The sequence below is a fragment of the Microtus ochrogaster genome, assembly GCF_000317375.1.
Source record: "Microtus ochrogaster isolate Prairie Vole_2 chromosome 6 unlocalized genomic scaffold, MicOch1.0 chr6_random_2, whole genome shotgun sequence".
NCBI lineage: Eukaryota > Metazoa > Chordata > Mammalia > Rodentia > Cricetidae > Microtus > Microtus ochrogaster.
In genome coordinates, this window is record NW_004949095.1 from 11,942,735 (window position 1) to 11,962,837 (window position 20,103).

At 37.7% G+C, this 20,103-nt stretch overlaps 1 protein-coding gene across 11 annotated transcripts in view; it reads right to left on the bottom strand.

Moving 5' to 3' along the window:
• Positions 1–20,103, bottom strand: part of Prrc2c (proline rich coiled-coil 2C) — a 74,858-nt gene that overhangs the window by 21,603 nt on the left and 33,152 nt on the right. For all 11 annotated transcript variants that reach the window (XM_013352511.2, XM_013352510.2, XM_013352507.2 and 8 more), the window contains exons 11-20: positions 18,939–18,992; positions 16,267–16,843; positions 15,449–15,618; positions 14,802–15,060; positions 13,682–13,889; positions 10,198–12,444; positions 8,050–8,258; positions 4,865–5,019; positions 3,473–4,289; positions 2,899–2,984 (exon numbers count right to left, since the gene is read on the bottom strand). In XM_013352511.2, coding sequence (XP_013207965.1) covers positions 2,899–2,984; positions 3,473–4,289; positions 4,865–5,019; positions 8,050–8,258; positions 10,198–12,444; positions 13,682–13,889; positions 14,802–15,060; positions 15,449–15,618; positions 16,267–16,843; positions 18,939–18,992 — 4,782 coding nt within the window. The remainder of the gene's footprint in view (positions 1–2,898; positions 2,985–3,472; positions 4,290–4,864; positions 5,020–8,049; positions 8,259–10,197; positions 12,445–13,681; positions 13,890–14,801; positions 15,061–15,448; positions 15,619–16,266; positions 16,844–18,938; positions 18,993–20,103) is intronic.

Below are 20,103 nucleotides of genomic sequence, written 5' to 3' on the forward strand. Positions count from 1 at the left end.
GATGGAATACACACCCATGGAATCAAGTCACTAATTAAAAAGCTAATTTTTTGGACAGGACACATTCTTTGTGCTAGGCAGTATCATTTAGATTCTCTTGGATAAAATAAAGGACCAAAAAATTGGATAGGGGACATTAAGAAAAGCTAAGACAGAATTAAACGAATGGCCATTTAAGAATGGTAGAGGAAATTCCTGAGCAAAACATACTAGAAAGGAAAACTACCAATAGAAAGTGTTTCAGAAAAATTGGAACAGTTAGTGTAAAATTGTTAACAGCACAAAGGGCAAACGAAGCCAGAACACAACATTTAACAGTGATTGATGGAAGGCAGCATGCAGGAAACTTGATGCATGAAGCATTTATAGAAACTCATAAATTGCTACTTCATATTAGCGACTTTTGGACATTACTGAACTTACTGTGGATAATTATATTATGCATGTCAAATGACTTTTCTTCACTAAAGTCACTTTTAAGCCTAGCCAAAATTGACAATTTAGAACAAAATTTTATTTTAGTAAACACTGAAATTTCTATAGAAGTGTTCTTCAGCCAGTTTTAAAAGAGAATGACACAGCAATTTATAACTGAAAATGACTAATGATGTAGAAAATAGATCTCATATGCAGTTAAATGAAGAGAATGGCCAACAGTAACTACTAGAGAAAGCCAATTTTAAGAGTACTCTATAAATCGTGTGTGAAGGAACAGTAACTTTTGTTCTCTAAGATAACCAAAGGGCTAAGCAAGTACCAGATGGGCCTGACAGAGGGTTCAGGGGTTAAGGGCACTTACTCCTTGTGCAGCTTGACCCAGGTCAGCAGGCTCCAAGATGCCAGGCACTACAGCTCTATGGTAGAGAATATTTCTGGCCTCTGGGTACCCACAGCAGCACACATACCCACACATACATTTTATTCTAATAGATGTTCATGCCAATGTCACCAGTGGCTTCTATATCATTGATTTCAACTTCAATTCAGCACATGTACCACTTGCTCTATCAGTAGTATCTGACACATTTAATTAACCTCCTCTTCTTTAAACCCTTCTTTCTCCTGGCTTTTCAGATGCTTCCCTCATTACTTGGAATCTACACTTCCCACATTTCTCTGAGCTGGAAAGTCTCACTTATTTTTCATTTCTTTTTCTATTTTCTATCTTCATAATTCATTTTACCTTTCAAAGCTACTGATATGTTAATGACTTCCCAAACAAAATCTTCAAATCAGACTCAGTTCGGACTTACAGACTTAAGAGTTAACTAAATCGACATTTCCACTCATATCATGTATAATGATCTGTGTGTGGGCAGATATGTACACCTGAGTACCTGTGCCCATGGATGCCAGAGTTCCAGGTAACTTTGATCCATCCACCTGATGTGGGTGCTGGGAGTCAAATTTGGGTCTTATGCAAGAGCAGTTAAGCACTCTTAACACCTGTGCTCAGGCAATAACATCTTAGATATAGCTATATGAACTTCTTATTCTCACCACTAATCTTGATCCATTTGTAGCTGCTCATTTTAAACTGATGTGCATCTTTTTCTTTCTTTCTGTTCATACTAATAGCCTGGAGTTAATGGTTCTTTTCCTGACATTCTCCCTTTACCATGTTAGCTCAATGACCCTCAATGTCATTTCTCTGGCTTATCATTTGACTACTGTCAACATTTTTTAACTCCCTTGCCTCTTCACCCACAAAAACAGTTTTTAACAGAACAATCTATAGTCATACCCTGCTGCTCCTCTGCATCCATGACACCCTAAAATGGTTCTCCACATCTTCCAAAGCCCCATAGCCTCTTGAACTCTGTTCTTTCTTTGTTCACTCCAGCATATGGACTTCTCTGACTACTCTGAATACACCAGATTTGTTTTTGACTCATGGCTTTCATAACTGCTATTCCCTGAACTGGTAACTGACTTCTTTTCCTCAGATATTTGAGTAGCCTACTCTTTATTTTCTCCAACTCTTTTTTTAAGATTTATTTACTTATTTATTATGTATAAAGTATTCTGCCTGCATGTATGCCTGCACACCAGAAGAGGGCATCAGATCTCACTACAGATAGTTGTGAGCCATCATGTTGTTGCTGGGAATTGAACTCAGGACCTCTGGAAGAGCAGCCAGTGCTCTTCACCTCTGACCCATCTCTCCAGCTCCCTCTTCTCCAACTCTTTATTCAAATGTCACACAAGTAGGAACTCCTGGCCACTTTCAACTACTTCCATATACTTTGAGAAAAATCCTTGTCTGTTCTCTTCATTAAACAGAACTATTGCTGATTTCTCCTTACACTATAATAAGACCCACGAGAACAAGCGTCTTTCAGTTCTATCTCAGTGCTAGTTTTGTAAACTCAGAAGGAAGAATGGTTAGCACATCAAAAAAGTACTTGCTAAACATTCATTCACTGAATAACCACTGATAAAAACACTATTTACCAATACTGCACATATGTAAGCAATGAGAGAACTTGTAAATTGTTATATTATATATGACTATAATGAAAGCCTGGAAAATAATGACTGTACTATGTCCTATACCAGATACTTTTCTATCTTGTATCACATACTTTTCTGTCCTGTATAGTGACTATATATTATGTCCTGTACCACATGTCTTTTCTGGATATCAGAATAAATGTCTAACCTTTAGCTAAAGGTGAAAAATAGCTTGTAAATATAGAGGACCAATAGCACTAATATCACCTGGGTACTTAATAGAAATGTACTCAAAACCCAACCCAGACCTAATAGATCAGAAATTCTGAGTTTAATCTGTTTCAATGGCGCCCCCTAGGTTTATCATGAGATACAATGAAGTTTGAGAAATTAGTTAAAAAACTTTCTAACTAACTCCATTAATGCCAGTAAGTCTATTCTCACCTCTGATGAAGATGCTGATCCAAATGATGTTAAGGGTTTATTCCATGCACTGACTGAAGGTGGCTGTGGTGGACTAATAGGACCCACTAAAAGGAAGTAAGAAAAATGTGACCATTAAAATTTAGATGTGAAAGTCTAATACACTCAACCCTTAGTTACAATGGTAGCCCGACAATAAAACAATTTAATTCTCTACACCATACACCATAAATACAATAAAGCTTGAGTATCCCTACTGACTCAAGTCCCTTCAGATATATGCCTAGGAATGGAAGAGCTGAATCCTATGGCAATGAATACTATTTTAGTTTTTTGAAGAGCACGCATACTGACTTTCATATTGGCTGAGCTAATTGACCAGGTGTGTATAATGGTTTCCTGAAAATAGTCGTTCTAACTAGGTATTGTTGTTAACTATGCTTATTATAGAAATAAACATTTCAAGAAAGGAACTAAGAAACAATTGCTCCTACTAGGAAAAAAAGTTTTAATTTAATTTTTAAATAAAATAGAAAACAAAAGTGGTTATTTCTATATATTTTCCTACCCCATACTTCTCTGTTGCATTACTTACATTTTTTAGAGATGTCATTCAGCACAGCTGGAGCAGTCACTTTGTTATCCCATAATTCAGCTGTTAGAGAACCATGTGACTGTGGAGTCTGGATGGATTTTCCTGTGGCTACATAGTCTGTGCCATTAGATGTTTGAGCTGAAGGTAATCTAATTGAAGGTGGGGGCTGTTTTGAAGATGGTGTTGGAGGTGGAAGTGGACTCTGGACTGGTTTGTGGGTCTGTATCTGAGTCTGTACTGGTGTGGCTGGGGCTGGGGCAGTGGTTGCTGAAGAGGTTTGGGCAAGTGGAACTGAGGTTGCTGGGGCCGAGGCTGGGGCAGTTGGTGTTGAGACAGCTGGGGCTGAGACTACTGGGGTTGGAGAAGACGCTGAAGCTGGTGCTAGGGCTGAAGCAAGGATAGGAATTGAAGCTGAGGCAATGGGGACGGAGGCTGTAGTTGATGCGGAGGCAAGGATAGGAGTCGGAGCTGGAACTGAGACTTGGGGTGAGGAAGAGGCTGTGACTGAGGATGAAGTGGACACTGGAACAGTGGCTGAGGCTGGAGCCGGAGCCGGGCTTGAAGTTACAACTGGAGCTGGGGTGGAGGCTGCAACCAGAGTAGCAGCTGATGCCAGAACGGGAACTGCAGCTGGGGTGGAGGCTGGAACTGAAGGTGCAGGGGCTGTTAGAACTGCAGCTGAGGAGGGGACTGAAACCGGAGCTGAGGCTGGAGCTTGTGCTTGCTGAGTCCCTGTGGCTTGTTTTTTGGCAAACCTTGGAGGGAGTTTAGAAGTCTGACTTCTTCCTTTTTCATTTACATTTTTTTTGTTCCACACCTTAAAAAAATGACAGAACCATTTCTTTTTGGTCAATAATATGTCTAAAGAAACAATGCACCATGCATGAAATTTCTACTTCCTACTTCTAACTTAGCTATTTATTTCAATTTCCAAAATTGGAAACTGTCAGGGTACTAATAACATTTAAAACTATAAGTCAAGATGATAAAGAGAAACAAGACATATAGTTTTATATACAGGCTTACCCTCCACCCCCAAATCAGAAATACTCAACCAAGTTGGAAATTAATTTGACCTCCCCCCATTTTTGGATCACTGCACTATGCTCACTCAATTTAATTTAAAGATAATTTAAAGCCTACCATGGGACAAATTAGTAACACATAAGATTTACCGTTGGAAAAAGAGAGTCTGTTTTAAGGCAAAAAAGCTGTAGTATTTAATTCATTTTCAAATTACCTAAATTTTGGTTTAGAGTTCCCAGGGCTGAAGATAAAAATCACTCAACTCTTTAGTTAAACACAAATGACTATGAATGGATAGAAACCCTGACCATTGATAACATGTTCTGAAGAACAAGCAAACTAGCAACAAAATGGTGAGCTTCAAACCTGTACAACTTGTTCTTCCTTCTTCCGGCGTTCCTCGTCCTGTAAACGCTTTTGCTGTTTTTTAGATACCACTTCAGTAAAGCCATCATCATTCAAATTTGACTGAGGGTCTTCAATTACAGTTACTTCAGGATGATCATCAATTATAACAACACCTGTAAGCATGAAAAAAGGTTTCAAAGAATTTTTGAGTATAACTTAATTCATACCCTATAAGATGGCCCATAAAAACTAGCAAATTTCAAAAGTATTTCACATTAATGAAAAAACCTCCGAAGATCAAACAAAAAAAAAAAAAAAGATTTAAAACAAGGTGTCATACAGCCCAATAGTCTCAAACTTGTACATCTGAGGCTGGCCTTGAATTCCAGACCATCCTGCTTCTAACCTGTCAAGTGCTGAGAGTACACTGTTCTCAGCAGAACTTTTTTCTTCCTTATAATGTATAAAACACAAACACTAGTTAATTCATTTAAAAACAAAAGCAAATAAGAAGTATTCCAGTCTTTCAGCCTCAGAACTATGTAATGCTCTAAACAGTAGTAAATTTACTTCATATACATCTCACCATTCTAATAAGGGGGAATTAATAATTTTGTCTCTTAAAGGATAAAATAAGTTTATTTAAAATTGATAATTCCACATATTTTTAACTAATGATTATTCTGGCTGAAGTCATTGCACTTTAGACAGTAGAGCAAATCTAAATCTGTTAAATAATGCTTCAAAGTGAGAAAAAAATGTGACTTTAGGCTATAATGTACTGTAGGAATTTACAGAGTCTAACAATTACTTTTAGGTTTTAAAATTTTATGTACAGACCAAGGAAAAATGAATAAACAAATATTAAAATTGGCGTTTGTACGTGTCACATTATTTCAGATTGATTAAGAGTGCTCATCACAATTCTATTACTTATTGTTATTTTGAGATAAAGTCACATTATGTGGGCCAACCAAGCCAACCTAGAACTTACTATGCAACCTGGAATTCTTCCCTCTCTACCTTAAAGCTGTTATTAGCATTGCAAGTATGAGACACCAACCTAGACTAACATAATCCTAAACTCACTTCAGTTTTTCACTTCACGGGGCTCTAGCTGTGGGTCAAAAATTTAAGTGTAAAATTCCTTACTTCTTAAGGTTTAAATCCCATGCTATTCTGAATGATATGGTGAAGATGCACGTCATCCTGCCAGATGCCTAAGTCATTCATTTGTACAGCTTATTGAGAATACCTGTCCATGAGCTACTTGGAAGCAGTTACCAGATCAATTAGAGGTACTGCAATGCTTCTGCTGTGTAACTTGTAATTAACAGTAGACATATATATATACTTCAGCTCTTCACTCGTCCACCTCACACCATCACAAAAAGGGTGAAGAAAGTACAAGGTATTTTGAGAGGAGAGAGAGGCAACATCTCATAACTTCTTACTATGGTCTGACTAGATGTAAGCAATCACTCACCCCAGTTCTGACAACTAAAACTGTCAAACGTCCCAGAGTGGAAAAATGACTCACATTGAGAATCTCTGCTCTAAAATACCAAGTTAAAATTCCTATGCGATCAAGATCATCTATTTCTTTATCATTTTTTCCATATGAATTACAAATGCTAGCTTTCAAATTCATATTCAGTAAGTTTGTTAGACAAGTTTTTGTATTTCTATACAATTTCCTAATAGGGCAAACAGTCAAGGATCACACTGAGAACCACTGGCCTAGAAATTATTTTTATTATTTATTTATTCATTTGTTTGTTTATTTATTTTTTTTTTTGTTTTTTGAGACAGGGTTTCTCTGTGGTTTTGGAGCCTGTCCTGGAACTAGCTCTTGTAGACCAGGATGGTCTCGAACTCACAGAGATCCGCCTGCCTCTGCCTCCCGAGTGCTGGGATTAAAGGCGTGCGCCACCACCGCCCGGCTTGGCCTAGAAATTATATCTGAGACCCAAGTCCAAACAAATCAGAGTTTAGTAAAAACAAATACAACAAAACTCTACACACAAAAAGAATCGAGAAAACACACACACATCTCATATAGGAATAACTACCTATGCTAACCTTCCATTATTACTACCTCATTAAGAAATCTCGATTTTACTTACTGTTTAGCTTAGCTTTGTTTATATGAATGAATGAATGTCAAACCATATACTATTACAAGTAAAATCATATGGCTTGAGATAATTTATGCTAATTTCTCCATCCAATATTTTCTGATTGTTATCCACAATATTTGATACTTGTTCTATTGTAAGTTTCCCAATTTGCCTACAGTAACACTGTCTCCCATCATGTTATCCTCTGCTTTTATCTTAGAAACCAATTTCATTAAAGTTATCAATTAGTATTTTGAGTTCAACTTAGCAACAGGAACTCCATTTGTACTTAGGCTGCAATTTCAACAGAGGGAGAGACACGATTACCCCTAAAAAATTATTTCACCACAGATATCTAGGAAATGGCCTAACCCCAAATGTCCAGGAAACAGCCTAACTATAAAAGTTTCACCCTCCTCTGATTGGTTGGTACTAAGCCAGGGCAGAACCCCAAAGGCTCGCTAATAGGCTGGGGTCTGACACCCTGGAAAAGTCCCTAACTATACTACCCTATGTTGTTATGATTGGTTAAAGTTGCAATGTTGCCCCTTGCAGTTTTTTTCTTGAAATTGCTTGCTCTGCCTGCCTTATGGACATGTTTAGGGCTCCACACAGGCCACCTCTCTGAAATAGCAGCCCCTTTCAATAAGTTTCCTGCTTGTTCAAATATGGTCTTCCTGGTGGATTCTTCCTGAATTCCTGGACACTAACAACTGAGTTGACCATTTATTATTTTTTTCATTTTAAAAAGAAATGTTCAGAACAATTTTAGTTCTAATTTAAATCTTCACTCAGTGTTTTTGTGCTTTCTCATGCCTGTTTTGGAATTTTACTGGTTTGATCAACTATAAGCCTCCCCCCACGCCCCCCCCCCCCAAAGAACAGTGAATCCTTCCTGGAGTATCATTAACAAAACTTGTACTCAATGTTCACAAAGTGTTAAAGGTGTTATTTTAGTTTAAGGAAAGCTAGAATTTCTCAGTCAGCTCTTATCTAACTTAAATGTCTAATACTTTCTTTCCTTATGTTTTCATAGTGTTTGCTTAAATTTACCAAGAAATAAATAAAGAATCTGAAACATACTTGCATAATTGTTGAGATCAAACTGTGACAGAGCATCTACTTTTTCTTTTGTCTTCTTAGGACCTGGTTTGGTGTCTTCTCTCTTTTTCCCAGGAGCATCCTTGGAATTCTTCTGTCCGGCACCATTAGGTGCTCCTTCCTGGTGGTGTGCAGAGTTACCATTGGCAGGGTCCACACAAGCTGTGCCTGAGGACTGTTCATCAAACGGTCTAGAAAAAATAATTTGAGAGAATTTTCACAAACTTCAACAACAGAACAGTGCTCTTTCTTCCTGGTTGTTTGTGAAGTCATACCCAAGACACACTAGCACTGAGAAGACCCAGTCAGTCTCAGCAATCTCTGAAGGTATAACTTCACTAAAACTGAGGACCCCAATACAGCAGGCCAGCTCTTTGAATTTCTCCCTCAATAATTCTAGAATTCTAATTAGCTGAAGGAAGTTATTATGTTTATTTGCCAACATTTTATAAATGAGCTATAACATGGATCTAGGGAAAAAAAAATCTGTCATCATATCACAATTAGATCCACTCCTAAAATAGGATTCTAAATGTCTATAGTATTTGGTATATATATATCTTCAAGTTGACATACTGATATATAGTAGTAAAAACATCTTTAACTTAAAAACTCACTTCACAAGCCAAATACATTCCTAGTTTTTGCTCCCTAACAGAAAAATTCTGTTTATTTTTAAGAAATTCCAAGAAAAAACATAACATTAAAAAAAACTTATGGATTAATCTTCATATCAATCTATACAACTGCTCAAGATAAATGATTACTAAATGTCTGACATGACTTTCAATACTTAAAAAAATTATTTCTTCAAACTGGGCCCTTCCAAACTCTGTTGCAACTACAACGATCCACTGATATTTCTGAAAGTTTAAAACTATCCACAGCTCAAAAATCAGATCAAAATTATAAGTATTATTACTTGAAATTCTAGTAACTCATTCTAGTCAAAAAATTATTTTGGCTTTTGTTATTGTTATCCTGGTATTTTGAACATTTAAAGTGAAATTTATACTGCACTGAGCAGGTACTCAGAAAACATACTTGGTCCATTACTCTGGAATTTTAATTAGAAATACTAAGCACATGCAACTAAGCAACTAAGATCAGTGCAATAATGTACTGAATTCCTAATCAATGGTTTTGAAATTATTCTTATGTGTACAGGTGTTTTGCCTGCATTTTTTCTGTACACGTGTGAATTGCCCAAGGAGGCCAGAAGAGGGTCACCCAGCTTGAGTTATAGGGGGTTGTCAGCTGCCATATAGGTGCTGCGAATAAAACTCAGGTTCTCTGCAAGAGTAGTCAGAGCTCTGAACCACTGATTTCTCCACCACCACAAATACCTGGGAATTTTGCCTAAGGAATGATTATTGTGTACTACATGCTACAATATCTGACACTCTGATTTTTCTTCACATTATATCATTCGGCTTCTTAATACTGAAACCAATATTAACATTATAATCAACGTTTTCATATTTAAAAGGGCAGCCTTAGCATACTTTAATCTTGGCTTTTTTTTTTTTTTTTGAAAACAGTCTCTTATCTCCCGGGTTGTCTCTGGACTGTCTAGTCAAGGATGACTTTGAAATTGTGATCCCCCTGAAATTCTTTAGTTGTGATCCTGAAAATTCTTTAAAAATAAACAAATATCCAAATGCCATGGGACCCATGTTGGCCACCCAAGCACTGGTGGATAGGCAGAGATTTGCTTTCTCAGTCTCTCTGGTTGAATTATTCAGAAGGGAATATAATTAATGTGACAACTCAGTAAGGACTTTTGAGCAAACAGCACAGAGTGCCAGGATATATGTCTGTAACATATTCAAGTCTTAAAACACACCTTGAGAAATGAAGAGAGCTACTCATTAGTATCAAGAGCACCAAACAAATGAAGAAACTATGTTCTTTTCTGGCTGTACAAGCATTTCCCTTTTATTAGATGTGACTTAGCATGTAAAGATTACTTACACACAGTAAGTCTTAACTCTCAAGCATAGAGAATAGCACTCGGGGAGTTCAATGTCTTGTTCCTCTATCTAGATTAGCCCCTTGTGCAACTTCCAACATTTCCTATTTTTTACCTTCATAAAGGTACAAGTTTTATATCTAAAAGACAGTACTCACCCTCTCTTTCCACTTTTTGATGGTGGGCCATTTCTTCTTTCATTCCTAGGACCTGAGAAATTCCTTCCTGATTTGGGTGGGCCATTGTTGCCACGGCGATTCTGTCTATCAACTCCAGGCCTCTGACTAGAAAAACTTCTCTTTGCTATTTCCCTTTTGGGAGGCAAAACATTTTCTCCAGCTTTTACAACTGCTTGTGAACTCACATCAGCATTTTTTTTTTCATCCCTCTCACGCCTCTCATTAAAATCACTACTTTCAGAAGCCGTTTCCCATTCTTCATTTGCCTGATCTGAAGAGTTTTGATTAGACAAATCTGGTGTCTTATTTCCAGAAATGTCCCCAGGGGGATTTACTGGTTCTTGAACGACATTATTAACTGTGCCATTTGTGGGTACCAACACCTCACTTGTTTTTGAAGCAGCCTCTCTCTCTCTTAGCCGTCTAAATCGAGGCGGCTTATCTTGCCTTGGTGGTCGGGTAGGACGTTGCCTTCGCGGCCTCTCTCTAGCTGGGTCAAATTTTCGCTCAAATTTTGGAGGCCGTCTATCTGCGGGTATAGGCACAAACTGCTCGTGTCTTCTTGGTGGCTCTCCATCTTCAGGTTTAGGAGGTTCTGTTTGCCTTGGATTCCATTGATTGTCTCGATAAGCAGGTCTTCTTAAGGTGGCAGGACGTGATGGTCGGCCTCCAGGATCCCTTCCACCTCGTCTGAATGTTCCTCCTCTACCTCGCCTTGTAGGCTCCCCTTTAGGGAGGAAACCCGGTTTAGATTTATCTTCATCTCTTATATAAGGCTTTTCTAATGGCCTATTATCTATTCGGACATGATTTTCAGGCTTAAAAGATTGGGGTTTAATAGGTTTTTTGTTTTCAGGCCGTTCCTCTCTTTTGGGAAATTTGCCTTTGCTTAAACTATCCTTGTCACTTGCACTTTCATGAACTTCACTGTCTGTGTCAGTCTCTGAACCTCTCTGTCGCCTTCTTTTGGGAACAACCTCAAAATCGGAACTCTCACTTCGTGTTTCACTTTCTTCTCGTTGTCTGAGAGGTCCCGAAGGCCCATGTTCCACTCTTGGCTTACTGTCTCTATACTGAGGATAATCACGAGTATGCCCTCTACCTCCTCTGCCACGACCCCCATAAGAGCCTCTGTAACTTCGACCTCTGGAGTAATATTCTCCTCTGCCTCTGCCTCTATATCCTTGGTCTGGAAACCATTCTCTATCTCTAGCGTCTTTCCAGTAGGTCCTAGAAGGTAAAGGGGATTCTTTTTTAACAGTTGGTCTAGAATCTGGTCGAGGTCGTTCTGCCCCAAGGTCTTTGTTTATGACTTTCTCAGGCTGTTTTTCTTCTTTGACTGTTGGCAGCCCAACATTTTGTTGGTTTCCAGTTTTAACTGCGGGCTCTACCTGGACACTAGCCACAGGTTCCAAAGGCTTCTCATTATCTGGAGATGGCTTCTGAGCCAAAACTGAAGTTTCTGTTGATGATAGTTTCTCTGGTTCTGGCTGAACTGGTGGTTGAACCAGTGACTGTGTCTGCGTTGGTGCTGGAGGTGGTGGGGGCAGAGGAAGATCTTTCTTTTCTGTTTTTTCTGTTTTAACAACTTTTTCAGTGACCTTTTCAACCTTTTCACCTTCTTTCTCCTTCCTCTGCTCCCGCTCCTCTTTCATATCTCTAAGCACAGGTTTTTTAATGGGACCCGACCTTCTCACAGGCCTATCATTACCTTCTTCTCTTCTGCTGGAGCTTGGTCTTGGACCCCAACGAGTTTCTGATTTAGATTTGTATATTTTCTCTGGTTTTGGTCCTTCAGAAGATCTCAGAAAACCATCTTTTCTTGGTTTCTCCTCTGGCTTTTCCACAGTTTCTTTAGAATCAATACATCTGCTGGTAGCCTTAGGAATGCTGACAGAGGGCTCATTTCTTTGCTCCTCTGCCTTTTGAGCATGGTTAGACCCATGGGAAACACTTCTTTTGCGGGCAGGTTGACTTTCTAGTGCCGAGATCCTTTCTTCTGGAGGATTAGGTAAGCTCTTTTGATCAACTACTTCAAAACAAGCAGACTGATCATTTGTATCAGCATGGTGAGGTCTTACATCTTCTACTGATCTGCTTAAAAACTTTTGTCCTTCTGTTTCAGCTGAGTCTCTAACAACATCTGTTTTTGCATGAGTCTCCAGATGACTATGTTCCACAGAATAAGCAGCAGTAATTTGCTCATGGTCCAAAGCAGTTTCAGGCCTGTGATGACGAGAATTCACAGATATAATCAACAAAACAATCTTTCCCACATGTATGTGTTTGTGTATATATATGTATATGTATATATACATATATATACACACATACCCCACCCCCCCAACATTATTCCCACAATCCCCCAATTTTAAATTATAAAGAAGAAATATAAAACAAAGAACCCTAACCACAAAGAACACAGTTGTTCACAAACAGAATGCTTAGCAAAGAGAAGAACAGAGCAGGTCTATATAATGAGTGAATGATGAAAACAGGATATACAGACAGTATTACTCAGGGACAAATGAGGTGTGTGTAAAGTCATCAAACTCATTCAAGTAGAATACAGAATGAGGTTTAGTAGAGGATTCAAAGTAATCTGAAATGTAGAGATGATGGGGTTATTTCAGTCATGCAGTATGAAGCTCTATAGCTCTGCTATAAAATGATGTAAATGCAGGCAGTAATACGGCCTTGTACAGTTATCTAATGGGTGTTACAATCTCAACTAAATAAAAAATGTTTAGACCATGTAGATATGAATTTCTGATGCACCAAGACAATTCCCTAACAAATATATGTCAGTAAGCCTATTCCAGTTAATTTGAATAACTATACAACATAATCATTAAACTATATCCCATAAAAGAAAACCCAACTCTCTGGCTGTAGATTATTAGCGTTTACCACCAACTGCCCCACTATAAACTACTATTTATCTTTACCTTGTAGTCTAACATATTTTCTCTAACGACTGAAAATGTCTCATTTTTCATCACTATAGGAATTTTATCATCCCACTGGGTAGACTGTATAAGAAGGTAAACTTCTTTATATATGATGTATGTAAAGAGTTGTTTTAAAACATCTCTACTAAGTCTAAGCATTTAATTCAGCCCAACAAAAAGTAAAAGTATGTCCAAAGAAAAAAATGAAGCACATTAATGGGACATCAGATCATCTTTAAAAAAAATTTTTTTAGCATGTGTGTGTGACAGAAGATGGGAAGACCTTGTGTCGTGGTACAGCTCTATAAATCAAAAGACAATTTTTACCAATTGGTTCTCTACTTCCACCATATAGGTTCCAAGCATCAAAGACTGATCATGAAGCCTAATGGCAAGCATCTTTGTCCCTGAGTAATATTGTTGGCCCCTAGACTGATCTTCAGAGAGACTATAAAGTTTTTTCTTAAGTATAATATTCTAATAATTGTCTGGTCATTTAAATAATTCATTACCTAGCATCTCCAGGTTCTTCAGCTGACTTGGGAGTAGCTGCCTGCTGAGGCTCGCCATGATACGGATCTGACCCCCACATCATTCGAGGTTCGGAAAGGGAAATTCCGTGATCTCTTGCAGACCGCGCTATATGTTCAAATGTCTCAGAACTATTTGGTGACCCTTCCATCTGGTCTCTTCTGATTAATGGCTTAGGAGGAATCATTCCTGTAAAAAAGTTCACACACACAAAAGAATTACAGAGTATGGGAAACAAAACCATGATAAAAACATACAGACTGATTGCTGTTTAAAATTTTTTAGTAAGAACAAAACCCAGGGGGGAAACACAATGGGCCCACTTTACTTTAAAGCAAAAAATTATGTATGTTAAAAACAGCTAAAAGAATCATACCAATAAGGCAACTTTTGGGAGAAAATTATTTCCCACAGAAAATTTTACTCATCCTATTTGCTTAATATCCTATTAAAATATGTAACCCAGCAGTCAAATACTGTATATTTAGTATCAAGGTGAGATTTAAATATAAACACACAAAGGAAACCTTCAAGATAGCCCTGAGTGCACTATTCTGTGGCCCAAGCCTTTAGGGTCCTGAGATTAAGGGCATCTGCCACCATGCTTTGAATCAGAAATAATTTGAGATTAGCTTTCTAATCACTCCTAACTGTCCACAGTATCATTCTGATAATAGATTTATTTTAAAAGGGCTAACTAACTTACTTTTGGCTAATCTATGAGGAAATTCGAGTGTTAAAAATGGTAAATGAAGGAACTCAAAGAAAGGGATACATATGCAGAGATAAAATTCAAATGCTGAAATATTTGGCTGAGTGAGAATATTAATAAGATTTTAGCAAGAATAATTTCCATCTCAAAAATTTAAAATACATCTATAAAATGGAAAGAAGAGCTAGCACTTTGTTCTTGTCAGACAGCTGGCACCAATGCCTACAGTAAAAGCTATAACATTATGATAAAGACCTAGAGGTTCTAGGTCCTAATAGGTTTCTATTACTGAGGGAATTATGACAAAAAGAGTGTGAAAGGATAAAAGCCAAAACAAAAAAATCCAAACAATATGAATAAAAACCTGAGACAAACCACTATCAACATACCAGGATGAATAGGTGGAATATCCATAGCAGGCCTTCCTGATATCATTCGAGGATCCATATAGGACTGCATCATGAGCCACCTTGGATCAAAACCCATAGAAGCCAAATGTTGAGGGTGGGGCTGCATTGGCTGATAAAGAGGCCTGTGTGGTGGAGGAGGGACTGAACCATTAGATGGTTGTGAAGGAACAGTTTGTGGAAGTACACCTTGCTGCTGCTGCTGCTGTTGTTGCTGCCACTGTTGCTGTTTCATCTGTTCCTGGTCAAGAAAAATCACACATGTTAAAGGTTTCTACTTATGACCAATTAATATAATCATTTGTATTTGAAAACAATGGTGTTTTGTGATATTTAAAGACAAAGACAATTAGCACAGAGCTGGCAAAAGATTAAAAAAATGTACTTTCTTATAATGGACATGAGCAACTCTTCATTTCCTAGAAGTGGAAGAGGTATATATAAATAAAACTTAAGATAAAATGGCATTACAAAGAAAGTCAAAGTAAAACCAATTCTCAACAAGTGTACTGAAAAAAAAAATAAGGGAAGTTTCTATGCTTAATGTTTCTGTTTTATTTATCAGAAAACTGAACAATAGTATTTTCAATCACACGTAAGTGGTGAAGTATTTCTGATTTTACTATTACCTGCTGTCGCTGAAATCGTGGTGGCAATGACTTCTGAAACTGTTTGAAATAGCCAGATAATACAGCAGGTCGGGGCTGAGACCCTGATTCAGGTTCTACTTCCTGTGCCACTTGTGTGGTCTCCTTTTCACTGCGGTTGCTGTCCTGTCTAGTGAAAACTGGTTCCTCTTCTGCTCAAAGAAATAGTACAAGATAATCCTATCAAAACAGATTCTATGGACTTTACAGAGATCATAGATTCAAATCTTTCAATACACAAATATATTCATAATAAATACTCAGGTCCAAATACTTCCCATTTATTTCAATAAATATTAATGTGATACTAAATATCTACATGTTATGAGCCACATGAAAACCAAGTGACCTATATGTATTAAGAAAGCAGATAGAGTCAAGTGAGGTAGTACACACCTTTAATCCCAGTCCTCAGGAGATAGAGGCAGATTTCTGAGTTTGAGGCCAGCCTGGTCTACACAGCAATTTTCAGGCCAGCTACCCTATCTAAACAAAAACCGATGTACCTCGCCCCAACTACTGGACTAATGGAAAGTGTAATGACCAAAACTAGTGCATCTGAACAAATATGAAGAACTCGGTGTAGATCACTCACTACCTATGCTAAAAACAAACTTACAAGGGCGTGACTAGTATTCATGTCAGATATAAATGTTTTTTCCCCCAAAGGAAAACCAGTTTCATACATTCTAGAGAATGCCATGTCACAAGTATATGCAAAAACCTGCTTCTAATCTCCATCACTAACAAATAAAGTAGAACAGATGAACTATTTATAAAATGTGGGCCAAATATCATACCTTTATTACAGCTGTTTTCACTTTCTTGTTTTTCTGTCACAGGCTCTAAAATGGGCTCTTGGGGTTCGACTTTCTCTTCTTTCTCCTTTTCCTTCAACTCACCCTCTTTCTCCTGTTCTCTCATCCTTTGCAGTTCTTGTTCCTTTTCTCTCTGTTGTTCTAACTCTTTCTCTCGTTCCCTTTCCGTCTCCATTTCTTTCTGTTTTTCCTGCTCTTTCTCGAGCTCTCGTTCCCTTTCCTTTTCGCGTTCCTGTTCTTTTTCTTTTTCAAGTTCTTTCTCTCTTTCTCTCTCCTTCTCTCTCTCCCTTTCTCTGAGTTCCTCTGGAGATGGTTGTTTTTCTATGATACCAAGCTTCTCGTCCAGCTGTTTCAATTTCTCTGCACACGCTGCCTTCCTCTGTTCCTCCATTCTTCTCTCTTCCTCCTCACGCCGTTTACGAGCACGCTCCACTGCTGCAGATATTTCAGATTGTTGTTTCCGTCTCTGCTTCCAGATTTCATCATTATCAGGTACTTGAGACTTTGAAGGAAAAGAGCCCTGTCTTCCAGGTAATTGTCGATCTGGAGGTGGGGGATGCTGAAAGACCAAAATTCCAAACAAAGATGAGAATTCAATTTTTGGACTAACTTTTTAAAATATCTATTTGTGCGTGCATATATGTATATTTGGCGGTCAGAGAACAACCTGTGGGAATCAGTTCTCTTATTATTCTATTAAAGGGATTCCCCAGAGTACTCAGCAAGCACCTTTATCCACCGAGCCATCTCATTTATCCTGATAACTTTTTTGACCAATGTTAGTTGCCATAAGTATGGAGAGGTGGGAAGGGTCCATTGAGAGAAGAAGAAATTAATTCTCCTGCAAAAGCATATACATTAAAATAAAAAGAAATAGGGTCAGCAAGATGAACTACAGGACAAGAAACAAGATGGAAGGGATAGCTATCAAAGAAATCGCCCTAAGTAAATTCTCAAAACTCAGTCTGGGAAGAGAGATAACTGATTCCAGAAGACAATAGAGAGTTAGAGGAGCATGTGAGTGATAGGATTTTCATGGATGCTTTCAAATGATGACTAAAAGCTTAACAACATAGCTGGAAACCTGCAAAGATAGGATGAGGAAAAGCACATGAAGGGCTAAAAATATACTTATATAAATTATAAATCTCTTTTCATGGCTTCATCTACAGATCAGAGACAAGCTAAAAAAGTAGAAATAATTTTACAAAAGGATATGATAGACACAGGAAACTTATTTTCTCACACTTGTGCTATCACCCATGACTTTCAAAAATACCTTAACCATAACAGTTTTCCCTGTCCTAGAATTTCACTGAAGCAGAGAAAGTTGTATCTTTGGTGCTGTTTTCTTCAGTGCACTGTAACGGTTTGGAGGTTATTTTATGGTGGCTTATACCACTTTACTGCCGTTTAGTATTCCACTACTGGTACATGAAACTATGACACATGTTTATCCTAGTTTGCTCTTAGTCTAAGTAAATACAAGAGTTAAAAACACACAAATGTGTATATTTTCATTCATTTCTCTTTAATAAAAAACTAACAGTGATACTCTCAAGTCACGTTTCCTTAACAAGAAGCTGCCAAGCTGCCCTCCTGCACTATTCACAAAGGTTTACAGATTTCAGAGCACTGTACCATGTGTACAAGCTATCCTACATCCTTATTACTATATGACAATGATAAATGCATAGGAAATACCACTGTTGTTTAAATTTGTATACCATAGTTATTAAAAGATACAAAACCATTTCCATGTGCTTACTGGCCATTCACATATTCTTTGTGAATGTGTGTATATATGATATACATGAATGTGCTCATTACTTATGAGCAAAGAATGTGTATAGAGGTCAAAGAACAACACAGGTTCTTTGGCCTGTACCTTATTTAAAATAGATGTCACTGTTGTTCATCACTGGGCGCATCACATACATGAATAAATAAATTCCCCTGTGTGTGTGTGTGTATTCTGGCCATTTGAATTCATATCCTCAGGTACATATAGCAAGCACTTCAGTCACAGACCACACTCAGAGTATCTTCCTTTGTGAAGCTAAAATTATTGATGAGCTATTTGCATTATTGTTATAAAGTACTTTTTCTTAACATAATTTAGTATGTTATTTATTATATTAGTATTTGGAAATTTAATCTATTAGAAAATGGAATAAGCGTGTACATGTGTGAATGCACATGTATTCACGGGAATGGAGGTAACTAATGACTCATGCAGCTAAGTTTAAAAACTCATTAAAGGAATTCTGCTGTGATGGAGAACAAAGAAACTGAGTAGATGATGCAAGAGGATGAAGAGTAAGGTGGTATAAAGACAGCTTGATTTTCTTAAATGGCAAAAATAACACTGTAGTAAGTGACAGGACTGACCAGGGAAGAAGTAAATGGCTATCCTTAGAAGCAATGACAGCAGGAAGACAGACTACCAGTGTGAAAGTGAAAGCTATCAGCTGGGTGCCTCTCATCCCATTGTGGTTGTTAGATAAGAATGATGAAAAGAACTGGAATAAAAACACGTCAAAGACACAGCGAACAATATACAATATTTTTTATAAAAGTTATTATTATCAAAAGAAAAGCATAAACAAACCAGACACAGCATACAACTCTCCAACACTTATCTAAAAATCTACCTGTTGTGCAAGCAACTTGGGAGGGGGTGGCAAGTGTGAGGAAGGTCCACGTTCCTGGAATGAAGAACAAAAGATTAAAAAATTAGCCAAAATACTTACGTTGCACTGTACTACTTTGCTTAATGAGAACACAAGACTGTTCATAGCCAACCAATCAGCCCTGTCTTCATTTTATTAAGAGTCACTGTAAAATGACTTTCTACAGAACCACTCTCCAGGCTGCCAGTTCAGGACAGTCTATGTAAATGATTGCCTGCTTGCTCCTTTTAGCTTAGTGACGGGTATGTTCTTCCGTCTGTTTTGTACAAATTCAAACATATGCTGCCTACACAATGATTCCTAATTAAGAATTACAATAAATTTCTTGAATAAACCCCCTTTCAGTTTGCAGTATAGTCATTGCTACACCATTTCTACTCATAGATAAGATCAAAACATACCCTTTCTCCATAGTTCTCTTCTTTCACAATCTGTTTTCAGAATAACTTGGGTGTTGTAAAAAACTCTATTTTCTTTCTTTCCCTCATCCCCAAGTCAGGGTCTATGTAGCTCTGGCTGTCCTTGAACTCAAGAGATCCACCTGCTTCTACTTCCTGAGTGCTGGGATTAAAGGCTTGAACCTCCGTTTTCTACATATGATTTCTCTACAAAGACAATGTATACTCTCACACTTAAGTACCAAGATTTATAAAATATTCAGTAAACAGTAAAGCATCTCATTTTATTTTGAGAAAATAATCCCTCTACTCTGACTTGTCTTGATAAAGAAGACAAAAGTGAAGCCTAAACTTTGGTTTAATAATTTTAGCTACCATATCAATAATTCCAATTAACAGGCAATAAAAACAGAAAGCAGAAAAGATTCAGGTTTAATTAAAAACAAAGAAATACAGAGTCCCAGTCAAGTACTGTGACATATGCCTGAGAGTTCAGCATCAAATAAACAATAACACAAAACTACCATTACTACCCCACTCCTGCCTGCAAACCACATAACCCCTCCCTTTCCCAAGCACCTCCAATTTTGACCCAAGATTAATTCAGTCAAAGTACTGGTAATGAAGAGCTACAGTAGTGAAAACAGCTTGGTATTGGCATAAAAACAGAGAAGTCGACCAATGGAATCGAATAGCAGACCCTGACTTTAACCCACAAACCTACGAAC